Source organism: Narcine bancroftii, chromosome 9 (genome assembly GCF_036971445.1).
Source record: "Narcine bancroftii isolate sNarBan1 chromosome 9, sNarBan1.hap1, whole genome shotgun sequence".
Classification (NCBI taxonomy): Eukaryota; Metazoa; Chordata; class Chondrichthyes; order Torpediniformes; family Narcinidae; genus Narcine; species Narcine bancroftii.
In genome coordinates, this window is record NC_091477.1 from 80154673 (window position 1) to 80170609 (window position 15937).

Here is a 15937-nt window from a genome sequence, read left to right on the forward strand (position 1 = left end):
TTGAATTAATCGGGAAAACTGGCTTACTGGTTAGTGTAATTTTTTTGTGACTCCTCTTTGAATTTTTTAAATTATTGTTGACAGGTAGGTTCAGTACAATGCTCCAAATGGAATTGTGATAAGTACTGAAATATAGCAGCCAGTTAAATCCCACCAAAGATTAGCAGCAAATGGGGTAAAAGCTAAAACTTTTTCCTGAGATGCAGGCTTAGGTTTATCTGGGTCACAAGAGAAAAACCAAACAGAGCAATTAACGGAGAAGGTACTAAACTAATCTGGAAAATCGTTGATAAGGTTTGGAGTTTCCAGAGAAAAACTTGTGTTTTTGTAATATGTTGCAACTTGATTTGGGGTTAGGACACTTAAATTGTGACTTGATCATGACTTCAAGCTCAACAATGCTGGATGGGAAGGAGCCTCCGTTTTCTGACAGCCTTTCACATTCCACAAAGCTCTGTGCACCATATAAGCAAACAGTACCGATGTGTAGAATCAATCATAAAATTAATGTAAAAGAAGCCATGTACTGTTTCCTGTATTTGTTCTGTATATTTTTATGAATACGTTTTATATTGGAATTCATCGAATGTCACTATAGCAGGCAATGTGGACATCAAACCGGTGAATTTCAATTCATTTCTACACAGAACAAATATATTCTCTTAACCTCGAGGAAATAGTAACTCTCAAGATCAAAATTCGAATTAATTCTTAGAGTTAATTCTGTGGTTAAGATGAGGTTTAGATATGCTAATGAGGTGCTCTGACAGTGTAAACCACAGTTCAATAAGAAAAAAAATCCAAACCTGAAAAATGTCAATAATCTTCTTAAATTTAAAATAAAAGTTTGCGCATCCATTAAAGTAAAACAAATTGTACTAATTCCTAATGGTCACAATGTTGCTGCTTTCTTGAATCATTGACTTTTGTGAATGGAATTGTGAAAGAAACCAATAAGTTTAGGAATAAGAAGATTTGATGAATTTGAAGTCTCGTCACAATTTCCACAGAGGTAACAGATCTATCATTACATCACCACTTCCACTTAAGAAGTTAATCATCTGAAAGGATACAAATGACCCTCCATCCAAATGTTTTGCATTTTACCTTTGATACCAGCAGCGAGAAAAACGCTTTCAACAAAATGAATCAGGTTTTCATAGTACTGATTTGTTTCAGCATTGTCTGCTTTGTTGTGTCAGGAGGTGAGTGAAATACTTTATCATGTTCATTGTGCTGATCTGCTTCTTTGTTTTTTCCTTCAAATATGTCATTGTATTTGAAGAGCAACATTAATTATAAATAAGCCCCATTTGCTACTAATCTTCAGTGGGATGACAGTGTGACAGATTATAGATATATTTTTGAGAGATAAATTGGGCCAGGTTTTTTAGCATAGGTCACATATCAACACTTCAAAACAGATCTCATTTAAAATACTGGAGCTCTGCTCAAGCTAGACAGGTCAGCTCCAAGAGCCTTTGCAAAAGCTTTGGAGAGTGCAAAAGTGACTTCACTAATCGATTGTGCTTCTGAAAGGCAACAGATGAAAGAACTTGGAGGAGTAGGTTCTGAGTTGGCAGGCTGTCTGGGAGCGCTGTTATTCTTCTAAGAGGGTCAAGTGGTTTTTTGCAAGCAGAGAGGGAGTCAAACAGGCTTTTCTCAGAGAGAGAGAGAGAGAGAGAGAGATCAGTTCTGCAGTTTTACAGTCAGCAACAGCTGGGACTGGAACAAGACAAGCTGAAAAGTTTGTGGAAAACCCCATTTTGAAGACAGGTTGTGAGTGCTTAGTTCAGCCTGGTCAAAGCCCTTGTGGTTCATACAAGAGGAAAGAACTGGCTGCCTAATGTTGCACTTGAAATAAGAGAAACAAAAAGGAAATCTGGTGACCTGAAAGAAAGAGGTCATCAGGTGGAAAACCCTGATGGGGCAAGTTTCTTCGGCAAGACACTGAAGTAGATAATTAAAAGGAATCAGTTGTGGGTGTCCAGTGAACAACATATCCCTCTCTCTGAAAAACCAACAAGAACCTTCCTGAGCAGTAACCATTTACCTTTCAAGCACCAAAGCCTGGTGTACTTCATAAATGTTCAATTCTGTGCACGGTACAAGAATTACCTACAACCAATAAACTTGGAGGAATGAGAAGCGAGATTGGACTGTGAACCAAAGAACTTTCCTGAATTTGCACACACACTATATACACGTGCACTTAGAACTAGAAGGGGGTCAAGTTAGGTGAATTAAGTTAATAGTGATAAGTTAACATGTGATTCTGTTTTCATGTTTAAAGATAATTAAAAGCAACTTTTGTTTAGTAACCATTTGTCTTGGTGAATATCTATTGCTGCTGGGTTTTGGGGTCCTCTGGGCTCCTAACAACAGTAGCTGGCTGCTATATTTCGATACTTATCACAATTCCATTTGGAGCATTGTACTGAACCTACCTGTTAACAGTAATTAAAAATGCAAAGAGGGACACAAAAATTTTAAATGAACCAGTAAGCCATTTTTCCCCAATTAATCCAGAAAAACCTTCTGTCTTTTTTTTTTTTAATTATCGGTCATTTCCCATTTTTCAGTGTGTTTTCTGTCCAGAGTTTTGTGCATTTTTACAACAGTTAATGTGCTGCCTCACAAGAAATGTCATGTTGGTTTGATCCTATCCTCACACACTTTCTGTGCAGGGTTCACATTTTACCTTCTGGGCTGCTCTCATATCCCAAAGACATTCAGGTAGTTTGACTACCAACTCCCAATTATGCCTATAAAATGAATAGTCTGAGGAAAAATTATTGGAATTAACTCATTTTCAAGTGCAAGTGCAATAAGCCAAGGATGGAATAAGTTGTTACTGTTTAAACAAATCTCTATTCTCCATTAATATACTTAAGATAGAAGCTTATTACATCATCTCCAACGGCGGCAATGACATACTTTAAACATTAAGCTGCAGAGTAGAATAATAAGATTAAAAAACCCTCCTCCTGTACTAAAGTACAACTTGAGCCCCATGACATTTGATTTGTGTTGATGCAATCATCTTTAACGTGAGTTCCTTACAGTCAGCCCACAGACAAAAATGTGCCCCCATCTGTCAACATTTTTCTTCCATTTTCTAGGTCCTATTCCTATTCACAAAAGCTGCTGCAAGAACTATTCCAAGCATATCCCACAAATCAACAAAATTAAAAAATATGAAGAGCAGAAAATTGATAGCCAATGCAGGATTGCTGCTGTGAAGTAAGTATTGCCCTTCTTCAGAGACAGGCCTTAAGGATCAAAAATGATTTGTTTTCACCAAGATGTAGAGAATGCCTTTGCTTGAATACCGTTAATTTGAGTTAGTTATTGTATATTAGTTATCAAATGTACTTGACAAAGTGAGGTCTTGGTCAAAGCCAAAAGGAGACCATACTCTGTTGCACAGACTTTACAGCCACACATTCTACTCTCACTGAACCCAGCATCCTTATTTTGTTTGTCATTATTCGCACTGAACGTAAATCAAACCGGTTTTGTTTCAGATTCACACTTCAGAACAAACACATCTGCTCAAATCCAAAAAACAAAATGGTGATTTGGATTTTGAAAAAATTTGCAGAAAAGGATCAGAAGAAACCACATTGATTACTGGAATTGAAGAGGACACATTTGCCACCAATAGATGGAAGGAGATTTTCAAAAAAAAGTCTCTCATTTTTCTGATTTCTCATATTTTACATGTTTCCTTGAAAACTCAAGCCTGGTGAGTTGCACACATGCTCATGCTCTTAAATTGTGACACAGCTTCATCTACATTGGACTCTCTCTTTGGTATTTGAGTTGTTTCAATACAATGCTTGCTGACCACCAACTTTGCAAGGGCAATCAGGAATGCACATGCACATCCCCCCAAAAAATGAATAAGTTTCTAAAAATCTGATTGGTTGATGTGGTTTGATTACTGCTGCACCATAATAGTTAATCAAGTATACAATTTGTACTTTCTGAAAAAGACAGACTTCTGACACATCTTTATCTGGATCCTGAAGAACTAAAATCTGAAATGCCAGACCTTGGTGCTTCAGGTAAACAGCAAAGCCATCTATGTGGATGTCAATAAGCGTCCTCTCTTCCATTTTGGCCAAAGGGATTACAAAGTGCTATGTTATTGTTGCTAATGCCAACAGCACTATTGCTTTTCCACATGTGGCAGAATGTTAGCAAGAGGGAACCACACATACATCTCACCAAAGCAATGACATTTTATTATTTTTGTTCATTTAAAAAGGCATCTGTCAAGTAGACAATAATCATTTATGCCATGTAATTTTTATTTCATAAAAAGTTTGAATGAATCATGTGTCCTTTAAAATTGACTTAATAATTGGTGGTGGTTCTGCCACACCCACAGGGTAAAGAATCTCAGGGTTGTATGTGATGTCATGTATGTATTCTGACAATAAATCTGAAATCAGATGAGAACTGATTCATGTCCAAAACAGGTTACAAAAGAGATCGCAGACTTTACCAAAGGAAAACTGAGCTGAATTTTTTTTTTTTTTTTAAACTTCTGTTCAATGATCGTCTTTTTAAACTATACTTTAAAATGTCCCACAAATAGAGTATTCATGTTTCAGTGAGAAAAATCTGTTATTTAATTTGACTGCAATTTTCTTATATTTATTTCCTGTTTCAATAAAATGTATATTTATAATTTTGAGAATAGATCATCTTTTCATATTGCTGTCAAAATCTGTGACAAGAAAAAAAATGGATGTATAGGCTTTAATTTCATGGGCCTATTTAAGCCTAGTCAACAAGTTGATAAATAAATTGAAATTATTGAAATATCCAGTTTCTATTCTTGCACTTCAGCTTCTACTAATGATTTCGACTATTGTACAGTTGTATTGTAACAGAGGAAATGCGCATGAGCACTAAGTTCACGGTGGTAGAGGGGAAGCCACATTCTTTGAAGAAGGAGATCTCAGAAGATCTGGCATGGAAGGAGCAGATCTTGTCATCCTGGGAGCAGATGTGATGGAACTGGAGGATTGAGAGAAGGGGATGGAATACTTATGGGGAGGGTATGAAGGGTTGTAGTCAAGTTGGTGCATCTGTATGTCTGTTGAGAGATTGTCTTTCAAGGGAGAGCATTGCTAGATATAGACTAAGTGAATTTGAGATCAGGGTGGAAGTTAGCAGCAAAGTGGATAAAGTCAACCATCTCATGATGGATGCATGTGGTAGCACCAAAGTAGTCATCAATGTTGCAGAGGTACCTTGCTGTGAAGACTTGTGGTATGGGCTATTTCGCAAAGCCAACAAAAAGGCAGACATAGCTGGGTCCATGTGGGTACAAGGGTCAATGGGAAAGCCAAGGTATGCATATGGGGTCTCAGCATCCAAGGTATAATGTTAGATTCTCCACTACATCAATGGCTACTTACACACTCCCCCTTCACTCAACTACCACCAATCTTTGTTAATCAGACCTACAGTGTGCATACTTCAATTCACCTTCACACTGAGCTCAAGTGGAGGCTGCTCCCGCTCTTTGCGACTTGCAATTATTTGTATTCAATCACCCACATCACCCAAGCATAATGCACAAACCCGTCTGATACACTTTCTTTCATCATGGACGAGGGGGTAGTGCACGATTCACCAATTCTCCATGGACGAAGCAGAATTGCCCATTGTCAGCTTCATTGCTGAATCTGCAGCCAGTAGCATGGATGTCATAGTACAGATCTATCACCAATGTATATAGTTACTGTATCTAGACTGTGCTTACAGCGATTGGCTGAGAGCTAAGCCACGCCCATTGTCTGGGCCTTAAAGGGTTGTGTCCCTAGCCAGGTCGGATCATTCCGGACTAGTCGGCCACCTGTGAAGAGCTCCTGTCTTTTGCTAATAAAAGCCTTGGTTTGGATCAACAAGTCTTTGATTCTTTCGACGAGCTCTACAATGGACAAAGCCATTGCAGGAGAAATCATCTTCAAACCCAATCCTCCTCTACACATCCCAATTCCTACTCGGCCACAATGTGTTCTTATTTACAAGCTGTGAATAATAACTGTATGCATTTCTATACTATAGAAAAAAATGTGGTAACAAAATAGAGGGTGCAGAAGAAATTTACTAGCCTGTATTTATAAGGAAGGTTAAATTTACTGGGTTTGTGTGTTTATGAGGGGGATTGATTGTTGCAATCTTTCTCCCAGGACAGGAGAGTCCAGAATTAGAGACTACAGTTTAAGGTGAGAGGGGAGAAATTTAAAGGTGATCTGAGGGGTAAGCTTTTCTCACACAGGATGGTAGTTATTTAAATGATCTAGAGGAAGTGGTTGAGGCAGATACAATTGCAATGTTTCAAAAGCATTGAATCAGAATTTGGATAGGAAAGCCAGAAAGGGATACAGGCCTAATGTGGTGAAATGGGATTAGATAGGCTTTACTGTCAGCATAGATGAGGTGGAACCAAAGACCCATTTCTGTTCTAAATGTTTCAATAATTGTTATTCTCTTCCCAACAACAGGCCCCTCCCTTCCTCCATAGCCATTTTGGTGATTGATCAAATGCAGAGATGAGGAAGTTACACAAGCTCCATTTCACTATCAACTACAAACTCAGGAGTTGATACTGCAAACATCTCAAAAGAATAGGGTGGGCTCAGTAGGGCTAATGATTAGAGTCAGTGCCAGCTTCCCAGAGGGGAGAGGTACAGGTGATTTCTGGCACAGAATATTTGAATGAGGAGTTTGATGAAGCGAGGTCTGCACTGAAATTGATGGAAACAAAAGGCTTGAAATAGCTTCCTGAAATCCTACCTTTGAAACCAAATGATGATTTAGTTCAAATATGTCACAGGAGATTTCACAGAGTGCAGTATTCAGAGACGATTCTGTTCAGTGACAAGGTGGTGGTTACACCACATTCTTATTAACATACTCATTAAGTATTCTGGCCTTTCCCCTTTCCCTCTGCCTTCTGGTCTTGGTCCATTTGGTCTCTTACCACTTACTTACAATTTACATGCTGGGAAACAGTTTAGGTCAATGGGGTTATGAATGTGTGGGACCACAAACTCATGGACTGATCGAATTGAAAAGGTCTGCATGATTCAACTTTCCCTCATTGTACAGTAAGGAGCATCTCAGGCCCAACTCGAATGAGTTGTGACTCAAACAGGGCTGTGGCAGGAAGCTCTCCTCTGTGCATGAAAAAATGCATGGTATCAGTAGACACCTACAGCAACCAATCTAGCCTCAAGACCTCAGCCCACACTCAGAGTACAGATCTCTTCCCCCCCCCCTCTACAGTTTACTCACACTTTCTTCTTTAAGAAGAGCCATTTAACTCTATTTATATTTATTGGAAAATTACAAACAAGAGCTGCAGAGGTGGAGGTGTCTGTGTTCTCCTATTTCTTACCCACATTTTTTTGTTCTCTGCATCATTTCCCTTCTCATATTTTAGCTTAAGGCTCACAGAAATTCATCGAGTGACCACTGTTCAATATTTTTCCTGAGATTTCTACTCAGAGGCTGCTAAAATATTGGCAAGACTGCAAGAATCTCCAACATTCCCAATTCTACGTCTTTCTTTGTAAAATATTTTTTTTATTGATGTTTACATTATGCACAATTAAACAGTACAGTTGTATTGTAAAATTTAAGAGAAAAAAAGAAAACCTTATTAATCAGAACCCCTACCACTAAGCAAGGTTAAATGCTAACCTGAAGGAATCAAGTGACAACGACCTGGAGATGGACAGCACAGCACCAAAGCTTCAGAACAATTCTTTAGGTTAGGATAATAGTCCTTTGTCTCTTGAAAGCTAACATTTAACTCTTTAATGGCTTATCTAATATTTTTCTAAACTCAAGACATAATATCATTCTGTGTGTAGGTGGAGTATTTTTTTTCCCCATTTAATCAAAATTGCACATCTGGCTGTCAAGAAGGTAAAATTTGATTGAGTTGGAGTCAGTAAAACATCAGCTTGACATGATCCAAATAGAGTAATTAAAGGGCAAGGTTCTAATGTGAACTTGAGAATCACCAATAAGGTTTGAAAGCTATCTTTCCAAAATGATTCTAAACTAGGACAAGTCCAGAACATGTGAACCAAAGAAGCATCACCAATTTTACATTTGTAACATAGAGGATTTATATCTGAATTCAAGACAATTTAACTTTAGATACATGTACTCTATGGGCCACTTTAACTTGCAACAGTGTCATGCACAAAAGGAGGTCATATTAATCAAATTACAAATAGTGTCCCACACCTCATTGGAGAATGAAAGATTCAAATCCTGTTCCCAATCGTTCTTCATTTTAACTAACAAGGCTATTTTTAAATCAAGCAAATTATTATAAATGAGATATTAAACATTTAGGAGAAAGTTGTACATCAAGAAAGTGCATCAAGGATGTTTGCCATGGTGATTCATGGAACGTCAGGAGTCTGAGATTGAACAAAATGTCTAACTCATAAATATCTAAAAGTGTTTAAGTTAAATTTTGCCACCAATTGTTCAAAGGAAGCAAAATTGTTTTGAATAAAAAGGTCTTTAAAACAGTTAATGCCCAATCTGTTCCAGTCATTAAAAGGCATCATCTCTCAAAAAAGGTTGAAAAAGATGACTAGATATGATAGGGCTGGCAAGAGAAAAGCTCCGAAATCCAAAAAAAACCATCCAAATTGTGTCCATGTTCTCAAACTATAAAATAACTGATAATAATTAGACATAGAAGATAAAATTGCCAACATAGGAGTACTTCTCGTAAATTTCAGTTCCACTTCTACCCATGAAGGGCGGTCAAATATCCAAGTGTAATAAAAGAAGCAAATTATATATATTGACTGCCCAGTAATAAAATCTAAAATTAGGAAATGCCAATCCACCACCATATTTTTTTTTATATAAACAAAATACATTTTATCCAATAATGTTTAGGTATTAATTATCATTTCATGTGATTTCCACAGATGTTGTTCCTGTTTTCGCCATTTTTAATCATCTTTGGACCATGTACAAATTCGCTGATGATTTGTGTGATTATTTGAACATGTGAAATAAGGACATTTGTACTCACCGAATCCAATATTTCCTAATTTTATTTTTGGGCTGGTAACAAACTGAAGCAGGATAACCTGTCTGTTGTCTTCAACCATGGCCGCCATTGGTGACCACATGCCCCAATGAAAAATGCATCTGATCCAGATTAGAAGGATTGAAGACAGGAATTAGTAAAATTTGGCAATAGTGGGAAAGTGTGGGTATTGTACTGGAGAGTGAGTTCAGTATACAGTATATGAAACAGATCAAGATTATTGAATCACTTGTGTGGATGTTCAAAGACAATGAGAGGAATTCCTAGAGAGGTAGCAATTTGCACAAAATTTCAAAATGATCAGGCATTTTGCCGCACAATTCAACGTTTAATTGAACACATGGCTTCCCTTTATTGATAAAATGTAAAGCAGTGGTTCTCAACCTTTTTCTTTCCACTTGCATACCTATGCCGTAAGTGCTCTGTGATGAGTAAGGGATTGCTTAAGGTGGTATGCGAGTGGAAAGAAAAAAGTTGAGAACCACTGATCACCCGAGTCTGCATTACATGTTTAGGTAAATTTCTTAACAGTGCAAGTGTTAAATCTCAATATTCTTTGTAAAAAGCATTCTGAAGATAGAAATGATCATGATTCACAGCAAAACACAAGATCAGAATCAATATGCACACATTTGAAGATCCCATATTCAATGAGTTAACAAGTCAAAGAGGATGCAAGCTGTAAACTGACCACAAGGTGCAGCTATAATTATCGCAGGTAATTTCCAATGAAATCTGTGGGCAAACTGACCATTTTTCTTCTATGATAGATAGTTGACTGTTGATGTACCCAAGTGGAAAAAACCCTGTTCCATTAGTGATTTCCATTTATTCTTGAAGACATCGTAATGACTCCTTTACTTTTTCATTTGCTGTGCAATAATTTTTGAGCAACTCACAATGAATTGAAATAATCTTTTCACTTCAATGATAAAAACAAAAAAAAAAATCTATTCATCAACTGATCTGTCAACATTTATTTACTGTTAAAAGAACAAGTATCATCTCGGAGCAGTTTACAGATAGAATTCCAGGGCTCAACTCTGAGGGAGCTGAAGGTTGAGCATCAAAGCAACTCATGAGAATTGACCCTCTGTTGCCTTTCAATTTTCCATTGGAGCTTGATAGGAATTTCACACCCCCTGCTCTGCCATTCAATAATAACATGGGTGATATTTTACCTCAGTGCCCCTTTTCTGCACTAATCCCATATCACACAATACCTCTTTTCTCCAAAAAATTACCCATGTCTGTCTGAACATTCCCAACAATCAAAGCCCTCTCGAGTTATGAATTCAAAAGATGCACCATTCTCTGGCTGAAAGGGCATCTTCCCAGCACTTGTTATTCTGCCGCCTAAATATTCCAGCTGCCCAGCTGTGGAGTTTGCACATTCACCACGTTATGTGTACGTTTCCTTTTGAGTGTTCAAGTTTCTAGATTAGTGTTAATTGCTCTTAGTGGAGGTGAGTTAGAGGTGAATGAGGGGGAAATTGGGCATGAAAGATGTAAAAAGATACATGGAAATAAGTGGGGGAACTGCTTCCAGAGCTTGATGTGGAATGGCATGGACATGATAACCTCAAAGGCATCCTTTGTGTTTTATGAAAATCTGTGGGATATGAACACCATGTCTGAGACTCTAAAAAACACAAAATGCTGGAGATTGTTTGGCCTGCTGAGCTTCTCCAGAACTTTATGTTTTTACTTCAAACACGGTGTCTCAGAATTTTGTGATTTATTTAGATCTGAGACTCTGAATGTTGGTCCTGGACACTCTAGCCTGGAGAATCATTAAACTGGTATCACCCCTATCATGCTCCATTAAAAAAATAAATAAAAAAATAAACACAACAGTTGTCAGAAAAATGAAATAAGAGCAGAAATGTTGTAAATATCCAATAGGTCAGGAAGCATTGGTAGAGAGGGAAAAAGACTTAAAGTGAGAGGTTTAACATTCTTTTTGTTTCCTTATTATTCCCAAAGATGTATCATGGTATGCTTGATTAAATTTTTGTCTGGTCAAACAAAGTGTTTTTTTTAAATATAACCCTTCAGTAACCCAAAATATTACCTCATGATGCTGCCCAACTTATTGAGTATTTCTAGTATGTTCTGTTTTTATTTTGTAAGAATTTTCTTTGGTTTCAATTAGGTTACTTTTTATTCTTCTAAACTCATGAGTGTTGCTGCAGACTGCTTAATTTTGCCATTAACTCAATATCTCATCCAAGAAATTTATTTTGTTTAACATTTCTTCTACTTTCTCCACAAGTAGATCATCTCTTAGATAAAGTAACCTGAACTGTATACAATATTCTCATCAAGACTCTATCCCATTAAAATTGCTCAATGTTTATACTCATACTTTCTTGCAAAGTCAAAATTTCCTTGACTTGCTGTCACTGATTGTTAACTTTCAGCAAGTTATGTACAAGGACATCTGGATTCCCTTGAACACTTCTAAACTCTCACCATTTAAACAATATACCGATTTTCCAATTTTCTTTCATCTTTAATGACCTCAGATGCTTCCACATTATATTCCATCTGGTGTGTCCCCAATCATTGATCTAGCCTCTTCATACCCTGTACAACCCCCAGCGCTAAAGCTTTCCTGCATTCCACTTCCAGTTTTGATTCACAAATTAACTTGGATGTACACACTTGATCTTCTCATCCAAATCAATGATATAAATTCTGAACAATTCATATCCCATCATTGATTCCATTTAGAGATTTTCATTGCTAATATAATCCATTTGTCCCTCCTCTCTGTTTATGTCTATTTTTAAAAAAATCAGTCTGCCCCAGCATATTACTGCCAATGCCATGTGTGCTAACATTATTTTGTAATTATTCATTGTTTAATTCGATTGAATATTTGCTCTGTGTTTTCTTGCAAGTAAAGATAACCCTGAAATCCGCATTCCTTCTTAAACATCATAAGGATAATTGAAACAGTACATTTTAAATGGATGAAAAATCCCAATAACTTTGGTGTTACGTGTCAATTTAAGTGTCTATCTGATAGATGAAATTTACTTTGAAGCATATTAATTTGGACATTTTTTATTTTCCCTTGTTGCTTCAAGCACCCAAAATCTATTTTTGAGATTTATAAAAATGACTTTGTCAGATCAAACAAAGAGACATTAAAAGATCTCATTTTATCAAACCTTCTCAATTAAGTTAATCTAAATTAAATATTATTTCCATTAAGCAAAAAGAAACTCAAACAACAAAGTAGTGATAGATTAAGCAGACAAAACTGACATGGAGGTCAAACCCTGATTGCATGCTACTAGTTGAATTAGATCGTCCCCTTAAAATTCATCTTGAATTGGAAATATATAGCTTTTCCATCATTGCTACTAGTTCCTGGGACTCCCTATCCAACAGCAACATGTGAGTGCCTAGAGCAGAAAGGACTGTCGTGGTTTGAGAAGACAGCTCACCATGACCTTGGATGGACTTTTAGAAACAGCAATGTTTTCATTTGTGTAAAGAAATTTCAAAAAAGCCACCTCTACATCAATAGTTGGAAAATGACTAAATTTGTTTTAAAAATAAGAAAATAAAACATCTAGAAATCAAAGGTGTAGCATTATAATTTTGAGAAAGCCATACTTGACCAATCCCACTGAATTCTCTGAAGGTGTATCAGGTTAGGTCATAAATGTATGGTAATTTTATTTATCTATTTATCTATTTATCTATTTATCTATTTATCTATTTATCTATTTATCTATTTATCTATTTATCTATTTATCTATTTATCTATTTATCTATTTATCTATTTATCTATTTATCTATTTATCTATTTATCTATTTATCTATTTATCTATTTATCTATTTATCTATTTATCTATTTATCTATTTATCTATTTATCTATTTATCTATTTATCTATTTATCTATTTATCTATTTATCTATTTATCTATTTATCTATTTATCCACACAAAGTGAAACAGTGTGAACGACGCCAATATTATCCTTAACAATACAATTGGCAAGAGTTTGTCGTTTAGAATAAATCACTCGATTATTTTAGAAAAATCAATTATCATTTGGTGTGATTGATAATTTTGTTGTCATAGAGTCTTATAACCATATAAGCATACAACAATTACAGCATAGAAACAAGCCAGTTCATCTTTCTAGTCCAAACACTTTCTCCTATCTAGTCCCATTGACCCTCAACCAGCCCATAACCCTCCATACCTCTCTCATCCATATACCTCTCCAACTTTTCCTAAAATATTAAAATCAAACCCACATCTACCATTTTGATTGAAAGCACATTCCACACTCCCACCATTCTCTGTGTGAAGAAATTTCTCCTCATGTTTCCCATAAACTTATCCCACTTCAATCTCAATCCATGCCCTCTTGTTTGAATCTTCCCCTATCTCAATGGACACTATCTGTCTCCCTCATAATTTTAATTACTTCTATCAAATCACCCCCCTCAACCTTTTCCTGTAATTCAAACCCTTAAACCCAGGCAGCATTCTTGTAAATCTCCTCTGCATTCTCTCTATTCTGTTGAGATCCTTCCTATAATTCGGTGACCAAAACTGCACACAATATGAAATTTGGCCTCACCAATGCCTTATACAACTTCAACATGACATCCCAATTCCTATATTCAATACTCTGATTTATGAAGGCCAACATATCAAATTCTTTCTTCACTGCCTTATCTGCATGTGGCTCAACTTTCAGAGAATTATGTACCAGAATTCACAAATCCCGTTGTTCAACTGCATTCCTCAGTTGTCGACCATTTAACATGTATGACCTTTGCTGATGAGTCCTACCAAAATGTAGCACCTCACATTTATCAGTATTAAACTCCATCTGCCATCTTTCAGCCCACTCTTCTAACTGGCCTATATCCCACTGCAAGCTTTGATAACCTTCTTCATTGTCCACAACACCACCAATCTTTATATCATCTGCATACTTACTAATCCAATTTACCACCCTATCATCGAGATCATTAATATATATGATCAACAACAATGGATCTACACCAATCCTGGAGACACTCCACTAGTCACCAGCCTCCAATTTGACAACAATTTTCCACCACTACTCTCTGGTATCTCCCATCCAAACATTGTTGAATCTATTTCACTACTTCAACATTCATACCTAATGCTTGAACCTTCCTAACTAACTTCTTATGTGGAACCTTGAAGGCCTTTCTAAAGGCCAAATAGACAATATCCACAGCCTTCCCCTTACCAATCTTCTTAGTAACATCTTTGGAAAACAACATGATCTACCATGTACAAAACTGTGTGACTACTCCTAACCAATTGTTGTCTTTCCAAATAATTGTACATACCATCTCTAGGAACACTCTGCAGTAATTTACCCACCACCCACATCAGACTCACAGGCCTATAATTACTAGGTTTACTTTTGGAGCCTTTGTTAAGCAGCAGAACAACACGAGATACCCTCTAACCCTCCAGAACATCTCCCGTGGACATTGACATTTTAAATATTTCAGAGCCCGCACTATTTCTACACTAACCTCCCTTGGGATCCTAGGGAATATGTTGTCAGAACCCAGAGATTTATCCACCTTTATTCTCTTTAAAATAACCAATACTACTTCCTCATTAATCTGTACATTTTCCATGACTTCACAACCAAATTTCCTTACTTCAACCGGCTCAATATTTATTTCCTTAATGAATACTGAAGAAAAAAAGATTTAAAATTTCTCCCATCTCTTCTGACTTCTCACAGAGCCTACCCCTTGATCCTCAAAGGGCACAATTTTATCCCTCACTATTCTTTTACTTTTAATGTACTTGGAGAAATCCTTTTTATTTTTTTCTGCCAAAGCAGCTTCATCTCTTTTTAGCCTTTCTAATTTCTTCTTTAAGAATTTTCTTTTTTTTTTTAAAATACACACTCCTTATATTCCTCAAGCACCTCATGTATTTCCTGCTGTCCATACCAGTTGTGCACATCCCTCTTCCTCCAAACCAAATTCCCAATATCTTGAAAGCCAAGGCTCTCTATATTGTTTAACCCTTTCTTTAAGCCTCATAGAGACACACCAACTCTGTACTCTCAACATTTCCCCATTGAAAATCCTCCATTTATCTGTTTCCTTCCCTGAAAATAAATTATCCCAACCCATACCCTTTAAGTCCTTTCCCATTTCCTCAAAATTAGCCTTGTTCCAATCAACAATCTTAACCTTAGACCCAGCCCTATCCTTCTCCATTATTAACCTAAAACTATTTTTATGATCATTAGTCCCAAAGTGTTCCCCAACACAAACCTCTGTCCACCTGACCTCTCTCATTCCCTAATAGGAGATCCAATACTGCCACCTCTATAGTCAGTTCTTCTATGCATTGATTTAAAAAAACTTTCCTGAACACATTTTACAAACTCCAACCCATCTAGCCCTTTTACAGTACGAGCATCCTAGTCAATGAGTGCAAAGTTAAAATCACCTATAATCAACACATTATGTTTATTACACATATATGCTATCTCCTTACAAACAAGGCGACTCGTCCACTTTTATCCCCCTGTTCTATCACACCTAAAATAACAGAATCCTGGAATATTTAGCTGCCAATCATGACCATCGTGCAACCAAATTTCATTGATGGTTACAATATCATATTTCCATTTGTCAATCCATGCTCTAATCTCATCCACCTTTCTTACAATGCTCCTTGCATTGAAATATATACACTAGAGAAAATGTCCCCCACATACACTACTTTGATACCATCTACTTTTACCACCTCTCCTCCTTCATTAATTTTAACATTCTGGTTCCTC

At 36.6% G+C, this 15937-nt stretch overlaps 1 protein-coding gene across 1 annotated transcript; it reads left to right on the plus strand.

The window, feature by feature from the left end:
- Window positions 1-1064: 1064 nt before the first annotated feature.
- On the plus strand, window positions 1065-4705 carry LOC138742991 (C-C motif chemokine 28-like). Its single transcript, XM_069897846.1, has 3 exons — window positions 1065-1205; window positions 3123-3243; window positions 3528-4705. The coding sequence occupies exons 1-3, from the start codon at window positions 1076-1078 to the stop codon at window positions 3628-3630; spliced, it is 354 nt and encodes a 117-aa protein (XP_069753947.1). The 5' UTR covers window positions 1065-1075; the 3' UTR covers window positions 3631-4705.
- The last annotated feature ends 11232 nt before the right edge of the window (window positions 4706-15937 follow it).

What these genes read in the sequence shown, in the direction of transcription:
- LOC138742991 (XM_069897846.1), top strand. Translation starts at nt 1,076, where the DNA reads ATGACCCTCCATCCAAATGTTTTGCATTTTACCTTTGATACCAGCAGC. An exon ending in CTGCTTTGTTGTGTCAGGAG is followed by an intron (nt 1,206 to 3,122) that starts GTGAGTGAAATA and finishes TCCATTTTCTAG; the next exon opens with GTCCTATTCCTATTCACAAA. An exon ending in TGCAGGATTGCTGCTGTGAA is followed by an intron (nt 3,244 to 3,527) that starts GTAAGTATTGCC and finishes GTTTTGTTTCAG; the next exon opens with ATTCACACTTCAGAACAAAC.